This window comes from Suricata suricatta, chromosome 12 (assembly GCF_006229205.1).
Source record: "Suricata suricatta isolate VVHF042 chromosome 12, meerkat_22Aug2017_6uvM2_HiC, whole genome shotgun sequence".
Lineage (NCBI taxonomy): Eukaryota > Metazoa > Chordata > Mammalia > Carnivora > Herpestidae > Suricata > Suricata suricatta.
In genome coordinates this window covers 25,802,416-25,829,946 of record NC_043711.1, presented here as the reverse complement: position 1 = coordinate 25,829,946, position 27,531 = coordinate 25,802,416, and the positions used below count along the sequence as shown (strand labels likewise).

At 49.8% G+C, this 27,531-nt stretch overlaps 1 protein-coding gene and 1 pseudogene across 5 annotated transcripts in view; both read left to right on the top strand.

The window, feature by feature from the left end:
• The first annotated feature begins 4,231 nt into the window (after positions 1-4,231).
• LOC115275136 lies at positions 4,232-4,972 on the top strand (annotated as a pseudogene).
• Positions 4,973-13,464: 8,492 nt separating this feature from the next.
• FAM3D (family with sequence similarity 3 member D) overlaps positions 13,465-27,531 on the top strand; it is a 32,206-nt gene continuing 18,139 nt past the window's right edge. For 2 of the 5 annotated variants that reach the window (XM_029918276.1, XM_029918273.1), the window contains exons 1-2: positions 24,154-24,339; positions 26,089-26,139. In XM_029918276.1, the coding sequence (XP_029774136.1) occupies positions 26,127-26,139 (13 nt within the window). In that variant the 5' untranslated portion in view covers positions 24,154-24,339; positions 26,089-26,126. Of the gene's footprint in view, positions 13,626-24,153; positions 24,340-24,959; positions 25,306-26,088; positions 26,140-27,531 lie in introns of those variants that run through there. The other 3 variants (XM_029918274.1, XM_029918277.1, XM_029918275.1) reach the window with 3 other exon arrangements.

Below are 27,531 nucleotides of genomic sequence, written 5' to 3'. Positions count from 1 at the left end.
ATCAGCATTAGATAAATACCACAAGTACATAGATCGACCACCTCAACAAGGGAAAGGTGAAATGTTCTAAGGCAGGAGAATGCAAGGATTGCAGACTCACTCTTCTCAAGAGCTAAAGTCTTACTCCATGGTGGGGTTGGGGACAGGGATATGAAGCAGTGTAGCAGACAAAGCCTGTGGTGACCTCCAATGACCTCCACCTCCTGATATTCATGTCTTGTACAATCCCCCACCCTGAGTGCGGATGGAAACTATGACTTGCTCTAGCCAAAAGAATGTGGCAAATATGAAGGGATTTTTGCTAATTGAAGGTCCTAAATCCGTTTGAGTTAATCAAAAGATAAATGATCTCAGTGGGTCTAATTTAATTGTGTGAATGGCCTTAAAACAGAGACTTCCCCCTCCTCGAGGCAAGAGATTCACCTTGCTGGCTTGATGAAGCACAATGGGGAGGAAGCCCACAGGGTAAGGGACAGTGGGCATTCTCTAGGACCTGAGGACAGTCTCCAGTCCACAGCCAGCAGACCCCTTTAGTCATATAATCTCAAGAACTATGGGACTACCTCAGTCACACCACAACACAAATGAGCTTGGAAATGGATTATTGGGGCGCCTGGGTGGCTCAGTTGGCTGAGCAGCTGACTGCAGCTCAGGTCATGATCTCACAGTCCATGGGCTTGAGCCCCACATCGAACTCTGTGCTGACAGTTCAGAGCCTGGAGCCTGCTTCGGATTCTGCCTTCCTCTCTCTCTGACCCTCCCCCACTCACTCTCTGTCTCTGTCTCTCACAATAAAATAAAGACATAAAAAAATTGTTTCTTTCCCAACTGAGCCTCCAGATGAGAATGCAACCCATATAACACCTTGAATACAGTCTTATAAAACACTAAGCAGAAGACATAGTTAAAACGTGCCCAGAATCCTAACACAGAAACTTTGAGATAATAACTATTTGGGTTTTTTTAGCCACTAAGTTCGGAGTAATTTGTTATGCAGCAAAAAGACAACTAACACAGGCAGTGATGTGAGTTAATCCAGGAAATAGTAACTATAGATTCATTAATACCCATTTTCTGTTTGCCCTGCTTGAGGGCCCTGCTGTGGGTCATTTCAGCTCCCCAACAAAGCATTTCAGGTGCTCCTCAGGGTGTAACATCCATGATGTATGAGGCTTTGTGTTGGGAACTGAGGATTCAAAGTGACTATAATATTCTTTTTCTTGCCAGGAGCTTACAGGCTAGGCAAACAGATAATGCAAGTCACTCCCTCATCAGCTCATGTTTACAGAGAGCTGCCAATGTGGCAGGCACTTTGCTAAGTGCTGTGGCCGGAGACAAATAAGCACCTGCTCAGCTTGAAGTGTCACTCCGTTTATGGAGACCTGGAGCCAGCTTGTCCTGCCTCACAAGAGCCAACTGTTCAATTTTCAGTAATCTTGTGACCCAATAGTTGAACACAGCCATTATTAAAAGTAAAATTATTTCAACTTACAAATTAAATAAATTATATTTTAAAACAGGAGTAAAGACTCAAAACTCAGCAGTTCCTAATTATGTTTCTACATGTTGCTTCTATCTATGCTCTTGAAGCAGTAGGCAGATGTTGTGTATGTTTGGTGGAAATTTACACAGGGGGGTGCTACTGTGTGTGTCTTCTCAACTCCATGGTTAGTGATTTCACAATGGCAGCTTCAAACTGATCATAATGTGTGTTTACACTACAGAAATTGGCAACCACTATACATCTGACATTGATTCACTGCTTTGTTGATAATCGAGACCCTTGACCTTAAGAAAGTGGTGGGGAAATGCAAACAGTGCAGCAAACCAGAGGGGACTGGGTGGCTTAGTCCATTGAGTGCCTGACTCTAGATTTCAACTCAGGTCATGATCTCAGGGTCGTGGGATCAAGCCCCATACTGGGCTCTGCACTGAGCATGAAGCCAGCTTATGATTCTCTCTCTCTCCCTCTGCCCCTATCCCTCACTCATGTATTCTCTCTCTCTCTCTGTCTCTCTCTCTCTCTCTCTCAAATAAAATAAAACAAGACAAAACAACAACAAAAATCAATGCAGCAAACATTAAGTGTGCCATGTGCTGTAGCCATTGCATTTAAGTTGACCAAAAATCGAAGAAATGTTCTTCCAGCATTCAAAACCTGTTATCTAATTCATCAAAAAAGTCACTCTTATCATTAATAATCAAGTGAAGTTTTGATAGACGTCTTCAGTGTCTCACCTTCATCTTACTTATTAACATAAATGAAAATATCAATCGAAGTTCATGACAGAACTACACTTGCTCATTCAATGACATGAAAGACTTCTGCTGAATCAGAAAGTGATCAAGTACATATTCATAGTCTATTTTTGTCAAATCATGCTTGAATTGCAACCATAAATTGGCTAAAACAAGAGTAGGCAAAAATGTATAATAGCATTCTATGAAAGTCAATGACCATATGAAATTTATAAAAAAGATCATTGTATATGTTATTCTTAAGTAATAATAAATGTGTGTTTGATGGGCACCTGGGTGACTCAGTCAGTTAAGCATCTGTCTCTTGATCTTGACTCAGGTCATTATTTTAGAGTTCATGAGTTTAATCCCCACATCTGGTCTGTGCTGACAGGACGGAGCCTGTTTGGGATTCTCTCTTTCTCCTTCTCTCTGCCGCTCCCCTGCCACATGCACATTCTCTCTCTCAAAAGAAATAAACATAAAAAAATAAATATGTATTTGTTATATATCAGTGCAATATAGTAAACTTAGATATGTGTAGATGTGCCTACATTTTTTTCTGAAGAGCTGGTTGTAAACTTCCCTCAGTACATCGGCTGGTGTAGACAGACACAGATGACTATCAGTGAGTTCAAAGCAATCGTCAAAGTGTGAATGAAGACATGAGGCATTAGCAGGGAGTGATTTCTCTCTCTAACCAAAAGGGTAGGAGAGGTGATCTCTGACACAGATCACTGCTCTCAACTAGGTTGGGAAGAGTGTAGTTCAAAGACTAAGGTAAGACACCAGCTCCCCGCATCACCTTCTCCCCAGCCTGGGCATAGGCTGGCCCAACACTGCATGTCCTTCAAGCCCAATGAAAAGAAAGGCATTTAGAAAGCTGTGAGCAAGAAGTTCCCTTTGTTGGTACCCATATGAGTCTCAATTTCAGAACTCTTCGTTGCCTGGGAAATAGGGCCAAATCCCCGAGGCAGCAAGTCCTCAGCTTCCATCAGGACCTCCTTCAAAGAAGGTCGATGGAGTTAAAGGCACACAAGGAAAGACATCGGCTGACACAGAGGCAGCATTCTGCTCTGAGCCAGGCTCATGACATTTAATCCTCATGACAGCCCAGTGAGAACATCTATCTTAACAAAGTCGTTTTACAGAGGAGGACACCAGGACTCAGAGAGAGGAAGTGACTTGTCCAAGGAAGCTCACCCTGCTGATGAGTGCTGGAACCAGGATTTGAACCTAGATAAATGGACCACGTGCACATTATAGTGATGGGTGAGGCTGGATCCTTCCCTGACATCTTAGTGAAGACAAAATGTGAACATGACAGAAAAATGTGGAGAACATATGGCTTCATTCATATCCATTTATGAGGAGGAGGAGGAGACATCTCTAAGAACTAGGGAGAAAATTCTTCCATTTCATTCGGCTTTCAGATTTCTTTGCTGTTAGATTGCTTCCCCCAGCTAACAAGAAACAAATTTTTCACTGTTCTCACAAATTTTTATGGAATTCTTACTATATTCTAGGGGTGGGAATTATAGCAAAGAACGAGGAAGACAGTAAGAGACAAGCGGCAGAGCCCCTCTTTCGGCCTCCACACTGTGTCAGGAAGCAGACCTATTTTTGCTTTTTGTTGCACTCAAGGCCTGGTGTCTAGTCCAGAGAAGGTACTCATTGAATATTTGTGGGTGCACAGCTAAATGGATGAATGCCACAAGGGGCAATCATACGACCTTCCCTTCCCCATCCCAAAAGTGCTGGAGACGATCAGAATGAAGAAACTCTCAAATGTGTTCAGTGCCTGCTTCCCCCAGACCCGCCAGCCCGCATCCTGATGGACTTGCCCACTCAGAGCCCAGCGCCTGGGAGGGAGGTCCAGGGCATTTCCTGCCATGGCTCCCTGGACTTGCACTTCCCCCTGTGAGACATAAGCCCACTGACCCAGTCAAAGGAGGGAACAATGTTCGTGCAAGAGCAGGTGTCGGAAACGATCATGGCAGCTCGAGCCGGACAGAGGGCCCTGAGAAAGGAGGTTTCGGGATGCCGTCCAAAGTCGACAGCAGCGGCCGGAACCCCGGCTCCGGCGCAGGGGCCTCCCCGAAACATCAGATATTTAGCTTCCTGTGGTATACTGATGAGCCGAACTCTTCCACCACCTACCTCAGTTTTGCCTAAGGAGATATATGCAAGAACTTTCTTCAGAATTGCTGCACCATTAATAAACAAAAGAAAAGAATATTCAGAGAGGAGAATTATAGGATATTCTATGCAGGAAATGTATGATGTGGTATCAGGAATGGAGGATTACAAGCATTTTGTTCCTTGGTGCAAAAAATCAGATGTAATATCAAAGAGAACTGGATACTGCAAAACACGATTAGAAATTGGGTTTCCCCCTGTGTTGGAACGCTATACATCAGTGGTTACCTTGGTGAAACCGCATTTGGTCAAGGCATCCTGTACCGATGGGAAGCTTTTCAATCGTTTGGAGACTGTTTGGCGTTTTAGCCCTGGTCTTCCTGGCTACCCAAGAACTTGTACCTTGGAGTTTTCAATTTCTTTTGAATTCCGCTCCCTTCCGCACCCTCAGCTCGCCACACTGTTTTTCGATGAAGTTGTAAAGCAGATGGTAGCTGCCTTTGAAAGAAGAGCATGTAAGCTGTGTGGTCCAGAAACAAATATACCTCGGGAATTAATGCTCCATGAAGTTCATCACACGTAAAGGGAGAAAAGAACTGGTCACCTGTTTGTAACTTTAGTTTATTCACTTGTAGGAAGTGCTTTCATCATTTGCTTTCAGAAGTTCGAAAGCATTTGTTAAGCCCAGATTTGATTATAAACCTACACCGTTGAGAATTTGCACTTGGAATATGGAACCACGTGTACACAGAATTCAATCATGTGTAATTCAAAGTGATATGTATATTAGTACATTTACAATAATGGGGTGTCATCACTCTTAACCGGAAATTGAAACTGTAAATTAAACCGTATAATTATGACCTTACCTGAAGGGGGTTAGTTGAGATACTCACACAGTATGTAACCATTATCACCTTTAAGTTATTAAATTCAGACTATTTATAACTTATTATCATAGGTCCTGCCTCTTGGCTTAGGATATTTGAGTAATCATCAGATATTTAAAGTAGGAACTTTACTTTAAAATACTGTTAATGAAGGTTCCTTGACACTTTTCTTATTTTTAAATTGTTCTTATTTGTACTAGGTAATTCAGTGCTATATGTAGTGAGATTGACTCCCAGATTAAACAGTGACTATTGTTTGGTGAGTGGTCCAGAGCTTTAGGCTACTTTTCTTGTAGTTTGCAGCCCTCTCAGATACTCTGACTGCTTTTTCAGTGAGGCTGATTACGTGTCAGATTTTGTCTACCGCGGTGGGTAACATATGAAGATAAGTTGGTATATGCCTCCTGCACCACGCATCCCTATTTTCTATTTATTTGTGTATTCACTTGCAATAATGTATTTCAAACATATTTTTGTAAACAAATCAGTGTCTAAGGACTGAAGTAGTAACTTAATAAAGTTAATTAGTTTAAAAAAAAAAAAAGAGCAGGTGTCTGACAGGCAGACACACTCAGGGCAGTTACAGCAGACAATTTATCTCCTGGCACATTAGTCCCTCCCCTGGTTCCTCACTGACTGAGTATTACAAAGGTTACAGCCTTTCCCAGACGTCGCCGATGCCCACGCAAGGCAAAAAGTAGTCTGATTGGAACAAACGTACATTCTCTGATGTGACGCAGAACCTTTCAGTCTCTCCTCCTTTTATTCTTTGGCACATGCTCATTGCAAAACCTGAGGAAATAAGCCCACTAAAGGGAGAGGGGAAGAAGAACCAGAGAGTGAGGTGGGTGTCTAAGGGTTTGGGACTCCACTGTGGGGAGAGTTCCTCTGTATTTCCAATAGGTTGTAAACCTATTATTAACTGGACAGCACAGCTTTTATTTGGTATTTCTTAAAATGAACGATCTCCCTTACTTCTCACATCCATGGAGAAGACAGACCCCACAGCAGAAGGGCAGGTTTGAGACAGCATGGCTGCCCAGAAGCTGGGAGGGGTGAGCCCCCCCCCTGGAATGAAAGGACAATAGCTGTGAGCCCCAGTAAAAAAGTGATGAGGTGGCCATGTAGGCCATCAGCCTCCCTGCTCCACTCAAGCCCACCCCACAGCCTAAAAACGCAGGACAGCCTCCATTTTGCATTATGAGGGTTTATCTGCTTTTTAAACTTGTGCCCCCACCCAAGGAAAACCCACCCAAGGAGGACCCCACCCAAGGAGGACCCCACCCAAGGAGGACCCCACCCAAGGAGGATCCCACCCAAGGAGGATCCCACCCAAGGAGGACTCCATGGTCTTGGGCAGTGGTGCACAAAACTGAAAGAAAAGGCCAGTGGAGAGGCAACACAGTACTGATGATAAACTTTATTGTGCTGATTATAAAGTGATATCTGTTAGGTATAGAAAATGTAGGGGGTGGGAGAAGAGTTGGGCAAGAAGAAAATTTAAATCCCCATAATTCCAATTCTGAGAGACAACATTGTTGGTTCTTGGCTGCATTTCTTGCAGCCTTTTATCTATATGTGTCTAGTTCTTTACGGTGTTTAACTGAGATCCTTCGCAGAACACTGTTTAGAAATCTATGACTACGTGGAAAGAAAAGGAGACACCAGAACCCATTTCTGCAACGTCACTACGCCCCTCCTCACCCATATTTATTGGCAACAGGGAAAGATGAAGGGGGCTCCAGAATTATGGTTGGTACTGAAGTTGAATTATAGTTAATACTGAAATTCTCACCACCCTGACAAGTGGTTTGGAGTGAGATTTAACTTGATTTGGAAAAATAAAGAAATATGACAATTCTTATATCCATGGTGTAGAGTAAAATTCATACCAGCTGAGTGGATGAGTGAGTGGATTGATGGAAGGCCGTCTGGATAGGAGGCCAAAAAAGGAGGAATAGAGAGAGAAACAGAAAGAAAAAGAAAGAGACGTAGAATAAAGGAGACACACATACATATGTATACGCTTGTGTGTGCGTAGAATATTCTAGAAGCATACTCAGAAACTGTGAAGAGTAGATCCATCTTGAAGAATAGGTAAAAGTGGACCTTTAAATGGTGATTTCATCACTTCTGCACTGCTTTGAATATTTTACCATGGGTGAGCCTTACTTTTCTAATTCCTAAAACTCTTGAAGTGATTTTCCCACTTCAAATATAAATTCTATTAGGTTATATGGCAAAGAGACCGAGGCTGCAGGTGGTATTAAGGTTGCTAATCAGCTGATCTGAAAGAGGGAGATGATCCTGGATTATCCAGGGGGGCCCAGTGTAACACAAGGGTCCTTAAAAGGGGGAGCAATAAGGGGCGCCTAGGTGGCTCAGTCGGGTGAGCAACACTTCAGGTGGGATCATGATCTCACGGCTCCAAGCACTGGAACCCCACATCAGGCTTTGTGTTATCAGGGCAGAGCCTGCTTCGGATTCTCTGCCCCCCACCCCTCTCTGTCCCTTCCCCGCTAGCGCAGCACCTGCACTTTCTCGCAAGCACTCTCTCTCTCAAGAAATTTAGTTTTGAGAGAGAGAGACAGTGTTCAAGACAGAGCTCCCATGCAGGGCTCGAACTCACAGAGGGTGAGATAATGACCCAAGCCAAAGTCGGACACTTAAGTGACTGAGCCACTCAGGCGCCCCATCTCTCAAAAATAAATATACATTTTTTTTAACTGGAAGAGGGGAGAAGAGAGTCAGAGAAAGACATGATGAAAAGGAGGAAGGGCCGAGAGCCAAGAAAGCAGCTTCTAGAAACCGGAAAAGGGAAAAAGGCAAATTTCCCCCAGGAGCCTCCAGAAAGGGCTGCCGCCCTGTGACCTGCGGATCTACAGCCACATCAGACTTCTAACCTGATCCCGCTGTCCCCCCCCCCCCCCCCCCCCCCCCCCCCCCCCCCCCCCCCCCCCCCCCCCCCCCCCCCCCCCCCCCCCCCCCCCCCCCCCCCCCCCCCCCGCTCCCCCCCCCAACACAGAGCCACAGCCCCGAGCCAGTGGCGCTGTCCAGCCAGGCGGCCTGGCTCTGGGCTCCGAGCCCAGGAGCTCCTGCGCCAGCGGCCCACAGCAGTCCTGGTACCGACGGTTTTTTGTCGCTGTTGCTGTTGTTCAAAGGAACAGCAGCAGCACTAAAAGAAATGAATGAAGGAATGAATTATTAATGCTTGCAAACAGAATCTCTAACTCTTATTAGTATTCTGTCCTTAGCCGTGCCTCTCATGCCAAGGCACTGATTTTATTACACAGCTGATCAAGGCACAAGGCACACGTGGCCACATCGGATTTGGTCAATTAACGAGGCTGAAGAAAACCGTAAATTCTTTGTAGTTTCCGGTGGCGCCACTTGGCATAGTAATGTTGGTGCCTTTCCCCCTTGGCTTCGACACACACCTGGATTCGTTTTGTTATGGGGCCCTGTGGTTGCTGTGAAAACATGCTGGGAATTTGATGCTGAAGGGAATACACAGAAATCCCTGCCTCGGTCCTGGTCCGGTTTCTTCCCAAAGATAAGAACTAGAAAAATCGGTGTGGTGAACATTTATTTCATTAGGAAACCGACTCTTTTGTCTTTGGGCACCCAGAGGGCTAAACACGGCCTACACAAACACACACATCTGCGTACCCCTGTGCGCGCACGCACACATGTTTATCGGTACCCAAGAAACACACACGCTCACATGACAGGGACCCACCCTTAGATACACACCCCAGGACACAGCTCTGCCATTTTAACTCAGACTTGCCAGAGATGGGCTCTGCTCCACTGGGCTTTTCCTCTCTGAACGAAGCATTCTAATTCAGAAACGGCCCCAGCTCTGGGGAAATAATCTTCAGATTAGTTTCTCTGCCTGCCAGGAACGCGGGGCCATGCTCCAGTTTTAAAAAGCGCATTATTTTGGGAAGCGCTGGGGGGCCCTGGGTGTTCTGGAGCCCCTGCAGCTCTTGGAGGTGCTGGTGTGAGGGTGGTTTGTGCACCTCAGTTTCCCACTCGCTAGCTGTGCTGTCAGGGGCAAATCACTTCACCTTTCTATGCCTCGGGCTCCTCAATCGTCACTGTCGATAATAATAGGACTTCCTTGGGAGGGTTGTTCGGGATGAATTCGGATTATGCATGGACCTTGTTTAAAGGGAGGCCATGCAGATAGGAAGTTCCCCATAAATGCTAATTCTGTGGATATCATCCTCAGACCCACATTCGTCTAATCCTCCTACTTTTTAGGAACACTTGTGCACGCATGCACACACCTTGAAGACGCAGTGCTTGAAGACGCAGTGCTCAAAATCCGGCCTTTTATCTGGATGGTTCTTTTTCCCATGGTTTTGAAAACCCCTGCATATCCGTGTTCTCCTTTTTGCCTCATAAAACATGGGATAGGAAGGCTGGAATTATTGTTCCCATTAAAAAAAAAAGAAAGAAAGAAAGAAAGGTGTACAAAGGTCACAAGATATACCTGTAAAAATTTATTGCAGTGTATTTATAACACACACACACATGCGCGCACACACACACACACACACACACACACACACACATAGAAATGATCAAACGCCCAGCCGTTGAGGAGGGTAAATGAAGGTAGCACTTTGTAACATGCGATAGTCATTAAGAAATCCATGTCCGGGTTTTCAGTGACGTGGGAAATCCTCAGCTGTAATGCTAAGGGAAAAAGGACACAAAACCAAATGGACAGGAAAAGTTCCATTCAACAATCAGGGGCAGGAAAAGGGGCAAAATATTAATATCATTCCCAAGAGAGGTTATACTTGCCTGATAGTTTTTCCTTTATACTGTTAGGTGTTTTCCAAAGTGTCCATGATGGGACTATACTATTTTTACAATTAGATAAAAGAAATAAGCGGTTGCGTTAGAGCCGCTCTTCTGAGGACACACTGGCCGTGGAGCCAGAGCCCTGAACCCGTCAGCAGTGGGAGGGATGCAGTCCATTCCCTCCTGGTCACCTGGTCAGCCTTTGGCACCGACACTCCCCAAGGAAATGAATCAACTGTCACACTAATTGTGTTTTTAAGACCCCTTCCCAAAGCCTGAATCGGGACTTTGACACTGACCCCCAGTCCTCCAGTGTGGTCATCTGACAGAGAGAGAAGGCATCGTGGCTCTTTCAGCAAGAAAGAACTATCCCACCTCATAGAAGAAGAAACCAAGGCTTGAAAATGGGAGGGCACCTGCCCAGGGGACCCAGCAGGTCAGGAGCAGAGTCAGGTAACACCCAGGCCTATGTGAGCCAGAGCTCACGTTCCCCACCTGCCTTGTGGACTGGGTGGGGGGCAGGGCTGGGGGTGAAGCCCCTGAGGCACAGGAACCAGCCCCAGTGCTGACACCCAGCTGCCTCCTCTCAGAGGACACATGGGAGAGAATGTCCCCCGAGCAGCCTGCCAGGCTGATGCTTCAGTGAGGGCTTTGCCATTGGAAGGAAAATGAGAGGATGACTTCATGAAGGTCATTAACTTCTCCAAGATGTGAAGCCCTTGAGGAGACTGCCTTGGGCCTGCTCTTCCTCCTAAGGCTTTTGCAAGGGTGTCTGAGAACCAAAGCAGGGGAGAGAAGGCCCAGGGTCACACAGATGCTCTGAGTAGACTAGGGGTCACAGCTTCTGGCCCCTGGACCAGGCTGTCTGTACTGATAACAATGCAGAAATGAGCGGACACTCATTCATTCAGCGAAACTTTACTGAGCCAGTGCTGGACACCAGGCCTTGTTCTGGTGAACAGAAACAACAAGGCCCCAGACCTAGTGGGATTCACTTTCCGGTAAAGCAAGACAGGTGACAAGGGAACAAATATTCAAGAAATATCATTTCAGGGGCACCTGAGTGGCTCAGTGCGTTGTGCATCTGACTTCGACTCAGGTCACGATCTCATGCTCCATAAGTTCAAGCCCCACATCAGGCTCTCTGCTGTCAGCATGGATTCTGCTTCCGATTCTCTGTCCCCCTCTCTCTCCCTCTGTCTCTCCTCCACTCGTGCTCTCTTTAAATAAAAAGAAAAGGAAAAGAAAAAAAGAAGTATCATTTCAGGCTGTTGTAAGTGCTATAAAGAAACTGAAATAGGATTGCACCTGATGTTAGCAGAAGAAACAGCCTTTGAAGATGCCTGTGTCCTAAAACACAGAGCCCTGCAAACACGTGCCCTTAGTTATACAGCAAAAAGCAATTAAAGTTGCAGACGGAATTAAGGTTGCTAATCTCCTGAGACCGGGAGAGTGTTCCGCAGTATGTGGGTGGACCCAGTGTTGTCACGGATGCTTAAGAGTGGACTGGGGCGCCTGGTGGCTCAGTCGGCTGAGCAGCCGACTTCAGCTCAGGTCATGATCTCACAGTTCGTGGGTTCGAGTCCCACATCAGGCTCTGTGCTGACAGCTCAGAGCCTGGAGCCTGCTTCACATTCTGTCTCCCTCTCTCTCACCCTCCCCCACTCACACTCTGTCTCTCTCTCTCTTTCTCTCTCTCTCTCAAAAATAAATTTAAAAAAAAAAAAGAGTGGAAGAGGGAAGCAGAAGACAGAGAAGGAAGAAGGGTCACTTCTGGCTTTGAAGTTGGAGGAAGGTGTCATGAGCCACAGAAAGCAGGCCACCCCAGAAAAGGCAAGGAAACGAAATCTCTGTGGAGCCTCCAAAAAGGAACACAGTCCTACCCACACCTGCATTTTAGCCCAGTGAGCCCCATCAGACTCGTGACCTAGCAGACTGTAAGATAATAAGAACACTGTTTGTGGTTGTTCCACAGAGCCTAGGATACAGGACAGCGCCTCCCAGTTCACTCCTCAGAGAGGCCTCCCCCACTCATCTGCTGGAAGGCATTCTCCTGCTCTTTACTATTTGCTGTTACAGTTTCCCTCACTGAATTTACCAAAATTTTAACTCAATGGCTCACTAGTTTACTTTGGGACGCAAGGCAAAGGGCCTCCACACAGAAGGTCAAGCCTGAAAGATGAAAAGACACCGGCCATGCGCAGAACTGTCCAGAACTACTCGCCTGAGAGGAGCAGACAGAAGGCAAGAGCATACAGAAGGCCAGGACTAAAGCCAGTCGGGATGCAGGAAAGCGCACCCCCACCTTGCCTCCCCCCGGGGCCCGCTGGGGCCCCAGAACTGCCTCACCCAGCAGCCACTGCTCTTCCTTCATGCAGCTTCTGGACATGTGTCTTTCTCTTCTGACCAGTGATCTGACCTCATGTCCTTGGATGTTCATTTCAAGAAGGCAGAACATCCTTTCTGGAAACAGGGTGGAAATCACCAACAAGAGCAGCACCATCTGCCAGCAAACAGGAAGACGCCCAGGAGCCTACGTGGAACACGGTGCCTGCGGGGAAAGAACCCACCCTAAGGGGAAAAGTTCTCAGGACTGAGGATCGTGACTAGTAGCAAAGCTTGGGGTGCAGGATGGGGAGTGGGGGACACTGAGTCCCAGGGAGAGAAAGACAGTTTACACTGCATTCAGTGTTCTGCTGAAATTCTACCTGTTGGCCATTCTCTGTTGCCCTCTGTCCCTCCTTTCTCTATCTTCAACTTGTAACTTGTGCCCCAAACCAGATCTAGAATCTTCCCTGCAGACCATTCCCTGTGCCTTGTCCGTCATCCAGGCTCCATCTCTTCAGCAGCCTTTACCTCCACCACCCACAGTGTGTGTCTACCCACCATGCCTGCTTCCTCCAGCAGCACCCGCCCTGGCCTAGAACTTCAAAGCAGGTGACACACTCCACTAACTCCCTGGACTGTCCCCTCTTCACCCCCAGGACCTGGAAAGGGAGCCGGCGTGGGGTTGGTTTGTTTTGGGGGGATGGTTGTGTTTTATTTTGCTTTTTCAAACAGTGACTGTGGTATTTCATTCCTGGTTAAGTAGTTCAAAACCCCACCCGAACTTCCTCTGCCAAGGCCCAGAGAGATCTGTGAGGAAGACGCTCACAGCCCAGGCCCAAGCCAGGGCTCCAAGTGACTCTTCAACCAGGCAAGACTCTGGACTCATTTCCTCCCGGTGAGCCCTTAGATTAACTTCCTCCTTCCGGGGAAGACTGTTTAACAGGGCAGGGAGAGTTTCTTCACAGGAGGGCATGGCCAGGGCAGGGCCAGAAGGGGCTGGCCCACCGGAGGTGCCTGTGAGCCACTTTGTCTCTGCCTTTGGGCCCGCTGCATCCAGAGAGGCCACCTGGGAGGCCCCAGCCCGTCCAAGAAGCAGCAGGCAGGCCTCAGCTGCGGGCCCAGGAGGCTGGCTGGCTGCGTCAGGCACCCAAAGTACCAGCTGGAACATCTCAGCTTCTCCACTGACACAGGGAAGTGGGAGCCTTGAACCCTCAGGTATGTTTCCACCAGCCTGGGAAGGGCTATCCTTCTGGGTCCACATTATTGAGGGAAAGGAAAACAGAAGTAGGGTAGATGGAAGATAAGGAGCGTGGGGGCAGGGCACGCAAGCCAGGGATATGATCACCCACACTGCAGGCTGTTTTCCTCAACCACAGGGGCCACTTGGCACGCATGCATTCATTCATTCATCTCTTCATTCAAAAAACACATTTGAGCATCAACCGGGAGCCACACCAATATTTGAAGAATGAACAAAGAATCTCATTTTTCTCTGAAAATAATGATCTGAAAACTTAAAGTAGGTGCTCTTTTTTTTTTGAGAGAGATGGGCAGAAGTAGAGAGAGAGAGAGAGAGACAGAATATCAAGCAGGCTCTGTGCTCAGCACGGAGCCCGACACAGGGCTCATTTTCACGACCCTGAGATCCTGACCTGAGCTGAAATTAAGAGTTGGACCCTTAAACCGACTGAGCCACCCAGGTGCCCCAAAGGTATGTGGTCTTGAGAGACTTTCTAGCTGTGTAATTTCAGGCTAGTTCCTTCCCTTCACTAAGCCTCAGATTTCTTATCTGTAAAATGAGAGTGAAAGTCTGGCTCTTTCCTATTAATCTCTGTAGCTCTCTGGAATAATAGGCATCTAGAAGAAAAATCACAAAAACACGTAAAAGAGCGTCTATTATGTGCCAGGCTCTGTAGCTTATCTGGGGCTTATCTAATCTTCGTATCACCTCTGTGACGTAGGCACCCTTCTCACTCCCATTGTGCAGATGAGGAACGAAGGCACAGAGAGATTCAATAACTTGCCTGTGCTGTGGCTGCAGAAGGCCGCTCCCCGGCACGAGGCACCACTGCCTCTCCGCCACGGTGGCTTCTAAGTCCGAGGCTGGAAGAGTGCTGGTACAGGAGATTCAGTGAGCGTTAACTGAGCACTTCCTACACGGCAGTTAAACAGGGTACGATGATCAACAAGACAGGATTTTTTGAAAAACAGGTATGGCTCTAGTCATCCGGTAAAAAACAATTTGTACGGACATTTCAAAACACTTTGGACACGTACCATAAAGGAGGTAGGAGTCGGGACAGACTTCTCTGAACAAAAATTTGCTGAGGAATGCCAGCCGGAGCAGGAGAGCAGGGGAGGTGAGCCTTTGGCAGAACCTAAGAGAAGAGGGAGAGGAAGGAGGAGTGGGGTGGGGGGGGAGGATGTCCTGCAGCGAGGGGGCAGGAGCTGGCAAAGGGAGGTGAGGGTGGCGCCGTGCTCACGCCCAGGCTGAGCATAGTTGTGGGGAGGAATTACCCAGTGTTTGCCTTAGTCAGTCCATCTGTCTGTTTGCTCTACCGTATCCACCAGCTCCCCATTCAGGCTGGCCACTGCCCATGGGATGCTGGGCCTGATACCTGAGATGGGCTGGTCTCCCATGAGGGGGCGCACCCACCCCTGGGGTTCTGCCTCCCCCCATTTACATCATCATTTACACCCTTCTCTCTGAGCTCACCCTTGTGTTTACACACAGGCCCCACAACTGCATTACAATACGAATTTGGAAGCCTGCAGAGCCAAGGGTTACCTCCTGGGGCGGGGAAAGCTGGGAGCCATGCTTTGCCAACACTGTAGTGGGGCTGGGCAGCTCCTCCTCGGGTGAGAGCAGCCTGTCTAACCCTGGGGGGCAGCAAGCAGCCCGCGTGGCCAGCCAGCCTGCTGTCCCACAGCATGGGCCTCGTGGAGAGAGCACACACTTGTTACGGTTGCCACCAATCCCTTGTTTTGGGTGGCCCTGGGAAACATAGGTGGGAATGTCAAGGTCTGCTTCCCAAGGGAGCACAGGGAGACAAAAATGTAGATGTCATGGAGTTTGAGTCCCAGCTTTGCCCTTTTTCTGGCTATGTTACATTGGGCAAGTTGCCTCACCTGTGGTTGAAAATGAGAAAATCCTTGTGTATCAGGTGGTACCCTCCTAGGTACAAGTGACAAAAAGAAAAAAAAAACAACAACACATCAAGCCAGTTCAACAAATGAAGGACCTATATTGGCTCACATTTAGAAAAATCCAGATACACTGCCTTCAGGCAAGGCTGGATCTAGAGGCTCGGCGACATCCCCAGCACTCTGACCATTATCTCTGGGATCCTGTCTTCCATGTGGCTTTATTCTCAGACAAGGTGATCCCACACAGTGGCAGACAGCCATCAACATCTCCAGTTATAAGTCATCTCAAGTCAGCGATCTTAGTAGAAAGGCAGATCCTCTTTGCTGCCAAGTGTGTCAAAAGCCCTGTGAGGGCTCTGATCTCCTCAGCCCAGGTTGCCTGCCCATCTCTGTGACCGAGAAATGGAGTTAGGCTTGGGCCACCCGGCCACACTTGGAGCCAGGAATGTGGCCAGCCCTGCATGGCAGGGAGCAGAGGAAGGGAGTTTGATTCCCAAAGGAAAATCAGAGTGAGTGCCAGAGGCAGGGAAAACGGGTGCTGGAAAGACGACCGAAGCAGCGGGCATCCACCACGGTCTGGCTCCAACCACCCCTACTTCATTCCGTCGCAGTTACTAAAGTAATGGATGGCAAGATTGCATCAGTCACTCCACTGGGTGACCTTGGGCAAAGCACTTAATCTCTCTAAGCCCCTCACTGGTAACATGAAGTCAATAAAAGGATCTGCCTCACAGTTTTATTGGGAAGATTAAATGAAAGGACACTAGGCTCCAAACTGGCCAAATAACAGTATTAATACTTACTAGAATCATTATTATGATTATTATTAAGATTGCTTCTCCTTTAGAGATGTCTGGATCCCACACATCCCTAGGGAAGATTCATCTCCCAAAGCCTTCCCCAAACCCCATTGACTTCATTGTGGAGGCCGCCATCTTGATTAATCAGAGGCCAAGACCCAGCTGTCTCTCATGGAAAGAAATAGCATTGCCCACTGGGTCTGAGGTGAATGCTGTCATGCTTGACCTGCTGAAGTGATTCAGACAGGCCACCAGCAGGCCTGCCTCGGCTCAGGGGATGACCCCAGACGCTCCAGACAGTCCCCCCTAATACAATAGTTCTCTCCAGTGACATACAGCCAGACGCTCAGCAAAGAGAAATTCTGGTGGCACAAACTGTCCTCGCTGGCTAACATACCCAAAGATGCCCCACAGCCTGAGGTTACCCCACCCCCTTGAGGAGGGGGAAGGGCTGCATGTTTGCTCAGACGACCCCCTCCTTTCTCCTGCTGCTCTATCAGGGCCTGGAGGAACCCATTCTGTATCCAGAGCACACCTTCCTCTCATTCTGAAGGGATTTATGTCTCCTAGGGAGGAAGGAGGGAGGCACAGGGGCATCCCCAAGGCAGAGTGCAAAGGGGCCTACTTGCTCAACAACCGTCACTGTCCATACAGGCACTGTGCTTGGGGTGTATTCTTGAATTTAATTTTTACTGAATTAGGGGTTGTGGTGGCCATGTACAGATGAGGAAACCATAGCTGCGAGGACTGTATCCACAGCCCCGTGTCAGAGCCCAGTTGGGGTTCCAAAACCTGCATTCAGCTACCATATTATATAGACTCGAAATCCCTGGGGCCACATGAGGCCTCTGCAAACCTGAAGGTGCAAATATGGCTAGAGCTGCTATTGCCTGGGTGCCTCCTGAGTGCCAGGCACTGAACAAGGCGCCTTCAGGTGATCATTCAGTCAGGGGAATTTGGAGGAAAGTCCAAGGACAGGTGGCTGGACCCTAAGCAAGCAAGGGGCTGGTGGAGGAACCCACAGGCTGCTGGGTAGAAGGAGGGACAGAACTGTAGGAACTGTCTCTTATCTCATAGAAACCTTCCTTCTCCACCACCCATGGCTGAGCCAAATCCAGGCAGGCCGAAGCTCAGGAAAGGGAGCTCCAGATTTGTGTCCCCCTTGAGCTAAGAGGGTATAACACCCAGATCAGGGTCGGACAAACTAAGGCCCATGGCCAAATCTAGCAGCCACATGTTTTTATAAATAAAGTTTTATTAGAATACAGCCATGTTCATTCATTTACATACTGCTCCTACTGCTGCTTTCCCGCTACAAAGGCAGAGTTGAGTAGCTGTGACTGATCACATAGTGCCCAAAAAGCCCAAAATATTTCCTCTGGTCCTTTGCAGAAAACCGACGAGCCCTAATCTAGACGAGTCAGACAAAATGGTACAAAATGGGCTTTTGGGCTCATCACTGGGATCCTTTTCTTCCTCTGCCTCTTACCAGCTGTGACCTGAGGCCTTATGCCTCAGTTTCCCCCAATTCCTTATTAAGCTGCTAAGGATTAAATTAGTTAAAATAAGCAAGCCTCAGAGCAGCTGGTGGAACATGTGTTTTTGTCTTATTCTGGGAAACATCCCAGGAACTTAAGGAGTAAGAGGCCTCAGAATCTGATGCCTCCTCACACCTTCGTGCATCTCCTGCTGTCCAGCCTTGCATGGCCCAGTAACTACCACTGGCTAGAGCTGGAGGAGACCGTCAAAATCAATAAATAAAATTAAAACAAGGCATAATGGAAATAATGAGCTTATTTCCTTCTGAAATAAATGTCACTGGAACAAACCGCTCAAGCCACCGTCCTTATTGTTTACAGATTTATTTGCGGTTTCTATCCGTCCGTATCGGTGACATGATCAATAATTGCCTATAAATACCGGAGGCTTACAAGAAGGACCATTTAGAGGATGAAAGGCAGCCTCTGATTCCTTTGATTACCTCACCCCGGCCTGGGCCTCGTGGTCAGGATTCAGGACAGCCTTCAGGGATGATTGGAAACTCAGACCACGTGGCAACCCAGTCTGGGCAGGGTCACATGTGACCCCTGGTTCCAGGTGGGACTTTTAGCAGCCCCTGACTCGGGGGGGTTGGGTGGGGAACGTGCATGACCACGTGCTAGTACATGTGTGTCTGTCAATATGTCTGTCACTTTCAGTCTCTTCATGTCTCTGCTTCCTTTCCCTTCCGTCATATCCCTCGACCTCAGTCTTCTTGTCTGCATGCTGAATGTCTCCCTCAGGCCCTGTGCCACCCCCTCCCCCACCCTGCAACGTCCACCACCTGCACTCAAGCATGCAGACATTGTCTCTCGTGAGGAATCCTGCCTGCATGGGCCAACAGAAAGAAGCCCACGGAAGAATAGGTAGCGCTCCCTCTCTCCCTTTGGAGACAAATTCCACGGAATTTCCAAGGATGACAAGGAAAATGGCCTAAGCTTGCATTTAGCCAGAAGAGGCTACTCAGATTCTGAAGTCTGAGCCCATCTTCTGGGCAGAGTTCATTTTGGAGAGCACTGTTGGGTGTGGGGTAAAGGAAGAAGCCTCTTGAATGGAGGGAGTGAGTTCTGGTGTGTTTGGTATCTTTTCTCCTTTAGTTTCTTTCCCAAACAGAGAGCCATTCACTTTCTTCTAATGACACTTACTGCACACCTACTATATGCCCTGGCACTAGCACTGGGGACCTAATGAAGAAGGCCCTCAAGAGTCACTGCCTAGAGAGGAAGCTGGCCTCCAAATCAGGCTGACCATGAAGCATGACAACGTGCCTTATGGCAGGTTTCTCCACTGAAAGGCCAGGAGCCAGCGGTCAGGGAAGTCTTCTTGGAGGAGGTACTACCTTCTCTCCACTGAGCTGAGGATTGATCACTGGCCCTGTCTAATTCTTCCCATGGCCCCCCGTCACCCTCAGAACAAAGCCCAAGGTGATTACCTTAGCCCCATTCTTAAGGCCCTAGTGCATAATCCCTTTCCCCCTTCACTTTGGTCTCTACCGTCAAAGTATCAGGTTCTGCCTCTCTGAGCCTCTGCACACACTGCTCCCTCTGCTTGGACACTTTCCAGAAGAACTCTCTCCGCCTAGATGCCACTTCCTCCTAGCCAAGAAGTCCCCTGGAGGAACTCCTACTGGAGCACCTAGCCCACCACCTGGAACCATCCACATACTTGTCTTTTCCGGCTGTCCCGTGCATTTCCAGAAGGTGAGAACTTGGTTCTCTGCTCTGTCCCAAGCCCCCAGCATTATGATGGCACAGAAGAGAGCCTCAGGAAATGTAGGATGAATGACTGAGTTGGCTTTTTTAAAACAAGATGTCACAGAGATCCCCGAATAACTCCTGACCAAGCAGACTCGGAAGCCTCAGACCTGCTCAGCTCACGACTGTGTGCTGTCTCAGGCTTGTCCATAGAAGAGAGAGGCTTCCCTCACACCAGTGTGTTTCCTCTGGTTCCGGAAGGCCCATGCTGCGAAGAGGACCCAGCTCCAAGTCCAGCTGGCCCTTGCCCCCCACTGGGAAGTCCCTCCTCCAAGGATGACAAATCTCAGCCCCCCCGACACTGGTGGGAGTGAGTCTGAGCCTCTTTCTGTCTTAGCCAGAAAAAGCGCTGTGCTTGCTTCATTAGATCTGCCGTGGATGGAGGTCACAGAGTGGCTGCACAAATCCTCATATGTTCCATCCCTGCCCCAAAGATTCAACTGCTCAAATGAAGGAAAATGGGAGCCCTCAGTGGCCTGAGGTTAGGACCCTTTCTTGGTGTAGAATTAATTATCCTTTGAGTTCCAATTAAAATATCTACTTTTTCATGAGTCAAGCCTTACTCCTAGGTGCACAGAACTCCCTTTGGACCCAGTTCCCTTCCTTGTTGGGATTTGGTGAGTGTGAGTCTGCCTGAGGCCTGCCAGCCACCGATGCTGTCCCTGCAGCTGATGGTGTGGATCTGGGCTCTGCCACCACGGCTGTGAGACCCTGGGCATGTCACTCACCCCCTTCAGGGCTCAGCTCCCTCCGCTAAGAAGAGGAGACAGTAGTATCCAACTCACAGCGTTGCCCTGGAGATTTGGTGGGAAAGATACATAAAATTCTTAGCCTAGTCCAGCTGCACAGTAAGCACTCAATAAATGGGAGCCGGTTGGATTATTTTGTTGATAGTTTATTATTTTTATAATGAGCTCAAGCAAATTTTGCTGTCAAGAGCTCACTGAGAAAATTTGGCTCTTCTCTCCTGACAGAGGGGCTGGGACGGGCTCCCCAGGGGCTGGGGTTAAGGCAAGAAGGAAAGTCAGAAAGACGTGCTTCCTGGAAGAGGTGGAGGTGGCCGGACGAGGGCTCACCCTCCTCGGGGTGTGGCGGGGGGGGGGGGGGGGGGACACAGGTTGTTACTCCCAGGCAGAGGCGATGGGAAGGTGAAGGGGCTTCCCAGGTGGGCCTGAAAGAGGAGGAAGAGAGAGCCTACCACAGGCTGGGCTAGGTCTCCAAGACAGCCGTGGTCAGAAGCAGGCAGAAGGGTGGTGCTGTGGGGGGCCAGGAGCCCCCACAGGTAAGCCCAAGGGGAGGGAAGGATGGATCAGTCTTACACCACTTTGAGTTGGTTTCCTCAGAGGAAGACCCTAAGAAAAAGACTCAAGGAAAGTAATTCATTTGGGGAGTGCTCCCAGACACCCCTGGCAGGGGACAGATCATGAGACAGGGAAGGGAAGGCCCCTGTAAAGGGTGGAACCATGGGTGACAGCGAGGGAGGCACCTCAGATCGGGCCCCTGTCACAAGACAGCCTGGGCTGCTGAAAACATGTTGGGCCTCACAGTCCCGGAGCCCGGAGGTCTGACATTGAGGTGTCAGCAGGGCCACACTCCCTCTGTCCAAGCCTGTCTCCCGGCTCCTGGTGGTCCCACAGCATATGGCAGCCTGACTCCAGGCTTCACATGACTCCTGTGTGGGTCCCCTCATCCAAACTTCTCCTTTTTAGAAAAATTCACTCATGGGCACCTGTGTGGCTCAGTCGATAAAGCGTCTGATTCCATTTCAGCTCAGGTCATGATCTCACTGTCTGAGCCCCATGGCGGGGTGGGGACGGGTTCTGCGCTGATAGCACAGAGCCTGGTTGGGATTCTCTCTCTCTCTCTCTCTCTCTCTCTCTCTCTCTCTGCCCTCTCCACTTGTGTTCCCTCTCTTTCTCTCCTCTCTCTCAAGATAAAATATATAATCATTTAAAAAAAAAAGAAAAAGTCCAGTCACATTGGGTTAGGGGCCCACCCGGAAGCTGAGATCACGATGGGTCATTGGTGTCTACCACGGACTCTGGGGGATAAGAGGCAGTGAACACCCCATGTGTTTGCCATTTCTTCTCCAAGGTGTATCTAAAAGGGTTTTTCTGGAATTTGGGCAGCGATTTGAGGTATGGTTCTGGGCAAAGAGGAGGAAACCTGGTTGCCAGCAGGTGCCGGGAAAGCTGAAGGGCTAAAGCAAACACAAGTGCAGCCATAAAGCTGCAGCTGGTGCTAATTACAATCTGATTTCTCCGAGGGAGCTCCGTATCTGGCCTCAAGTTCACGCCTCCTTAGAAATGACCTGAAAAACAGAGCCAGGTTGAAGCTGTGGTTAAAGCCCAAGTCAGGGAAAATGCAGAGCACGTTCGCAGAGTCCTTTCCATTTGACCTATGCCTTAGGGTTAATTCAGGAGGGACTGTTGGCTGAGCTGGACCGTTGGGATGAGGCAGGAAACAGCTTCTGGGTTCTGTCTTTCCAACGACAAAGGGCTAAAGGGCTGCTTGGGTAAGGACCTGAGGACAAGGAAGAGCTGCCCGAGTGGATGAGACAGGGAAGGGCAGTCCACAAGATAGAATGGCATGTGTGAGGCCGGAGAGGGACAGAACCTCATTCAGGGCGGCTCTGAGTGTCTAGAGCAGAAAGTGAAGTGGGGACAGCAGATGATGAGCGTGGCAAGGTCAGTCTCTTGCCAGGGTTAAAATCAGGCAAGGCCTCATAAGCCACATGAACTACTTTGGCCTTTATCCTGAGAGCTGTCAGGGCCATAGCCCAGACTTATGCAGGGGAAATACCCACTTATTTCTCCATCAAGGTGCTTTCCTCAGTCCTCCTAGACTGGACAGAGAGTAACTGTTTCTCTGTTCATCTTGGCTCTGGGACAGAGCTCAAAGGTTGAGCCCAAAGGACCTGAGTAAAGAGGGCTCCAGGAAACAGGAAGCAGTTGATTTCCCAGCTCCTAGAGGGCCATTAAGAAATGTCATAAACAAGCAGGCTGTGATGGCATTTGGGTTTCACAGAAAAAGTAAACGTCCGAATAGAATCCTGCCAAGGAGGCGTGCTAGGAGGAAGCAGCAGAGTGGGCGGGCCCACAGGGAGGACGGCTGGGGTGGTGTCATCAGGCCAGCAAAACCCTGCCTGACACCCACTTCAGGACAGGTACGTAGCATCGCCCTCATTTTACAAAGGACGAACAGGGGCTCAGGGAGATGTGTCCCAAACATACAAGTACTGAGTGACAACCCCCGTGTGGCCAATGGACCCAAAGTCCTCCTTCCTGGCAATGCAAGCTTTGTCCTCCTGATTCTCCTAAGCACGCCCCGCTGTTCAGCCCTGGTATTTACATCTTCCGGCAGGACTTGCCCACAGCAGGGGGTGATGTGTGAGAATGGCCCCAGACTCACAGACATCTAGCTTAGGAAAAATTAGCTTCTCTCGCCCCAGTTTCCACACATCTGTCCCGGGAAAAACTCTAATTGGCCTTGCCTGGGGCATGTGCTCCCTTCTGAAACAATCGTAAAGATACCACGGTGCCCTGCTTGAGCAGCCCCTTATGACAGGGTGGGGTGCCATGATGGGTGTCCCCTCATCCAGGACTATACGTAGGTATTTAATCTTGATGTGCAGGGTCCAGGAGGGCTTCCCAGAGGAGGTGACTCCCACACTGAGACCTGAGTAGGTGTTTCAGGCAAAGAGGCAGAGGAACGGTGAACAGTGTATAGACAGGGACTAGCAGTGCAAAGGCCCAGGAATGCTCCAGAACGTGTCTTGCTGGTAGCCACACACCCCTGCCTAACTCACAGCCTGCCTTCCCACGAGTGCTCAAAGAATGCTTCTGAAAGGAAATCCACAATTGGCTGTGTGGACTTAGACAAGTCACTTGCCCTCTCTGAACTTTAATTGCCTGTAATCTTTCAGGACTATTCAAGAATCCAGTTCATTCAGTCCCAAAATAGTCATGGAGCTCTTTCTCGCTCAGCATTGCACTAGGCCTACGGACAAGGCCTGCCTTGGAAAAGAAAAGCGTGTTTGGGGCTTATGCAAAGGGACTGCCACGTCGTCGAAAGGGGCGTGAGAGGAGGGGCAGGACCAAGGGAGAGGCTCAAGGACAGGGAGGGTGAACCAGGGGCTCTGCCCTCCCACTCTCCACCCCTCCTCCCCCAGCCCCTACTTTCCACCCTCCACCCACCAGCCCCCGCTGACCTTATGACCACATACCACCCCCGGGCCACCGCCTGTGTGCCTGAGCCTCCAGCGGCTCAAGGGCAGGAAGACCTTTCTCCCTGCGCCTTCGCCCCACAGCTCCGTAACCTGAATAACAGGTTGCGACAGACATTCTCGCAGGAATACGTAGGAAAGAGACTTTTGGGTTTGGGTGGCTACTGAGCGAATTCTTGCCCCTCCCTGCGGGGGCGTACCAGTCCCAAGTGCCTGTCTTCCTCCCACAAACCCCCCCTGACCCCGCCCCCAGCAGGCCCGCCCCGGAGCCCGGGACTCTGGAGCTCCGTCTCCAGAGCACCCAAGGGCAGCCCGGGCCTCCGGGAACGGGAGAGCCCTGCAGGTGCCGCAGGGACACGTCAGGCTGGAAGAGCCCTTGCTGCCTCCACCCCCTCGCCCCTTCCCTGAAGCCAGCACCCCTCCTTGGCACCGGAGGGCCAGCGGGGGGCTAGCCCCCTGCCCAGGTATGTGCCCCAGCCTGTCTGTCCACCCTTTCTTGTCTCTGAATGGCACTGTCTCTTTCTCCCTCTGAATCTGGGCAAGTGCATGTCCTGCGGATTTGCTCTTTACCTCTGCCCCTTTATCTGTTTTCATTTTCTGCCCCCCTGTCTCATGCTTTCTCCCTTTATATCTCTGCCATCTCCCTCTCCCCCTCTTCCCTGCCCTCTCCAAGCTCTGTCTCTGACTCACTGCCTGTGACTATCAGTGTCTGTCTGTCCATCTGTGCATCCTCATCCCTCTGACCCCGACGTCATCCTTCCATCCGGCCCGGCCCCCAGCTCTCCTAGAGCCTCCACACTTGGGGACCCCACAGCATGTCCTGCCAACCTCAACCCCGGGCCTGGGCTCCCAGACTGTAGGTCATATCCTCTGAACATTCAAAAAAGCATAGTAAGTTTTGTATCTGAAACAAAAGGCAGGGGTGTAATTTGAATTTTAGGAAGTTAGAGTTCCACAAAACCTCTGTGAGTAGGGTCAAGCACCAACTCACTTCTCACCTGGAAGGACCTGGAAGCCAGGGCCGGGGGGGGGGGGGGGGGGGGGGCATTTTTATACTTACTTATCAAAAGGAAATACGGATTTGCACTTGCTCTGGCTCTTGATTAAATGTCAAGGACTGATCCAGCCCAACTGCTTCCTTGGTGGCCTCAAGCCTCCCGTCTCTTATCTGGGTCCTTGGCGGTTGGGCTTTGGAGACCACGTCTGTTGAGATAGATTCTTAGGATAAAGAAGATTCTGGGGTGGGGAGGGGCAGGAAGAGTGGTGGGAGGTTAGAGTCCCTCCAGCGGGCTTCAGGGGTCAGAGACTTGGAACAGTTAACACACCCCTGCCCTCCCCTCCGCTCAGTCTCTAGAGACCTACGGAGTCTTCAACGCCGCCCAGTCACCAGTAACTGCCCAGCACTTGAGGGGTGGCACAGGGGAAAGGAGGTGGGGCCAAGGGTGACCCTACCCCTTCCCAGGGCTCAAGAAGGGAGGAAACCCCAGTTTCAAGTCTCTTCTGAGACAAAAGGGCCTGGCAGTGGGACCCTGTGGGGGTTCAGCAGTGGAGACGTGCATCCAAATTCTGACTCCGATCCTTACAGGCTGGATAATTCTGGGCTTAACCACAGTGAGCCTTGGTCTAGTACCCCTAACATGGGGGAGTGTGAGGATTAAAGGAGTAACTGCATATATAGCACCCTGTGCAAACCCGCCTGTAATGGGAAGTCATTACCCTTCATTTCGGTACATGAGCGGAGATCACTTGAGCTTCTGTCTTCCTGCTGGTTTGACTAGGGTGGCCAGCTCAGTGTCTCTCAGCTGGCGGGCGGGCGGGAGGGAGGGAGGGAGGAAGGAAGGAAGGAAGGAAGGAAGGAAGGAAGGAAGAAAGAAAGAAAGAAAGAAAGAAAGAAAGAAAGAAAGAAAGAAAGAAAGAAAGAGAAAGAAAGAGAGAAAGAAAGACTGGGTATCTCTAAAAGACAGTGGCAGGCAGACTGCACCTTCCTCCACTGGCCAATCTCTGCACTCCAAAAAGACACGCTGAATTGAGTAAAGTTCTAGGGGCAAAAGTGAAGGAGAGGTAGAGGCGAGAGGGAACAGATGGCAGATGGTGAGGACCCAAATTGAAAGGTCTGTGACCTCTCAGTTTGAGGTGCCCATCCCTAATTGTCAGTCTTACTTGTTTTCAGAGCCCAGATGCCAGTTTCCAATTTGATTTCCTTCTCTCTACAGGCTGACACTGACCCCAAGCAACTCGTCACCTGGACAAGATGAGAGTGTCAGGTAGGGCCAGGCTCTAAGGATTCCTAGGCTCAGGGCTGAGCGCTGAAATTGGTTTGGGAATCATTTTTCTAGCAGCAGTGCAGACGGTCCTAGACTCCAAGGCTGTTTGGTCATAAGTGCTCTCAAATGGTCAGGCCAGAATTCCAGGAGGAAACCCATCCAGGGGAAGCCTGGAAGAGGGGAGATGATGACTTCCTGCCTCTAGGCTGAGGGGCCAGAGACGCTTTGGCACGATGGCCCCATCTGGCTGGGATCACAGGAACCGATCCTATTCTGGAACTACTCGGCCCTGCTAGGAAATTATGAACAAAATATTTGTCTGAAGGAGGGCTATTCTAGAATCCTCACAGCACAGGACTGGGCACAAGGGGTAGCCTTTGCCTTCTTGCCCATGCCCTCATGCTGTACCTTGTTTGTCTTGTTTGTACAAATAGGGAAGCTGAGGCACCAAGTAAGAAATGTACACAATTCATCCACATTCCCAAATAGCTGTGAAGAAGAGCACAAGTTTTAGAGTTTGCTTCCTTCCCTGGGTTTAAACCCCACCTCTGTCACTTACCAGCCAACTGACCACCTCTCTGAGCCTGTTTCCTCATCTGTAAAATGGGCATAATCGATAGTATCTATCACAGAGGTTTACCATGAGGATGAATTGAAATAATGTCTGTAAAAGCTGTTCACCTAGTGCCGCGAACAAATGGCTGTATAATATGAGCTGACACCCAGAGAGAATTCTGGGCGCCTACAGCCACACTGCACCCCCAAAGATGAGGGGCTCCCACAGCTAAGCCCTGCCCCCCAGGATCCAGGGAGTCTTCTCCCCTACCCCACGTAGCCAGAAACCAGTGTGAGACCACAGAGCTGAATTTAGGGCCACATGGAGGTCAGAGGTGGGGCTAGAGAAACGTGGCCTGATGGCAGCAGGGCCACCGGAGTCCCTGAGCAGGAGGCACAATGGAGCCCGCTTCTGAGCCTCATGGAGAGTAAGGGAAGACAGCAGGGCAGGGAGCTCGGGCGGCCTGGGTGTGGGGTTGCTTCCCACTGATGCGGAAGCAGTCTGAGGCTGGGGAAGCCACGTCCACAAGGCCCGTGCGTGCTCCTACAGACAGCACCGTGTGACTATTTGTGGTGGCTTTCAGGGGGAGTGACGGAAAACATGAGAGACGGGCCCCAAGCCACCCTGGAGGCTGCCCACCAATGGCAACTGTCACATCCCTCCAACAAGCTGTGGGCTCGGAGGCAAGGATGTTGAGCCATGTCCCCTCTGTGACTACCCAAAGAGCCTGAGGTCGGCCCGACATCACACAGCAGCTCTGGCTGCCCTGGGCCCCGGACGCAGCCTCCCCGAGTCCTGCAGGGGGGCCACCTCCGAGGGCTGTCTGCAGCACACCT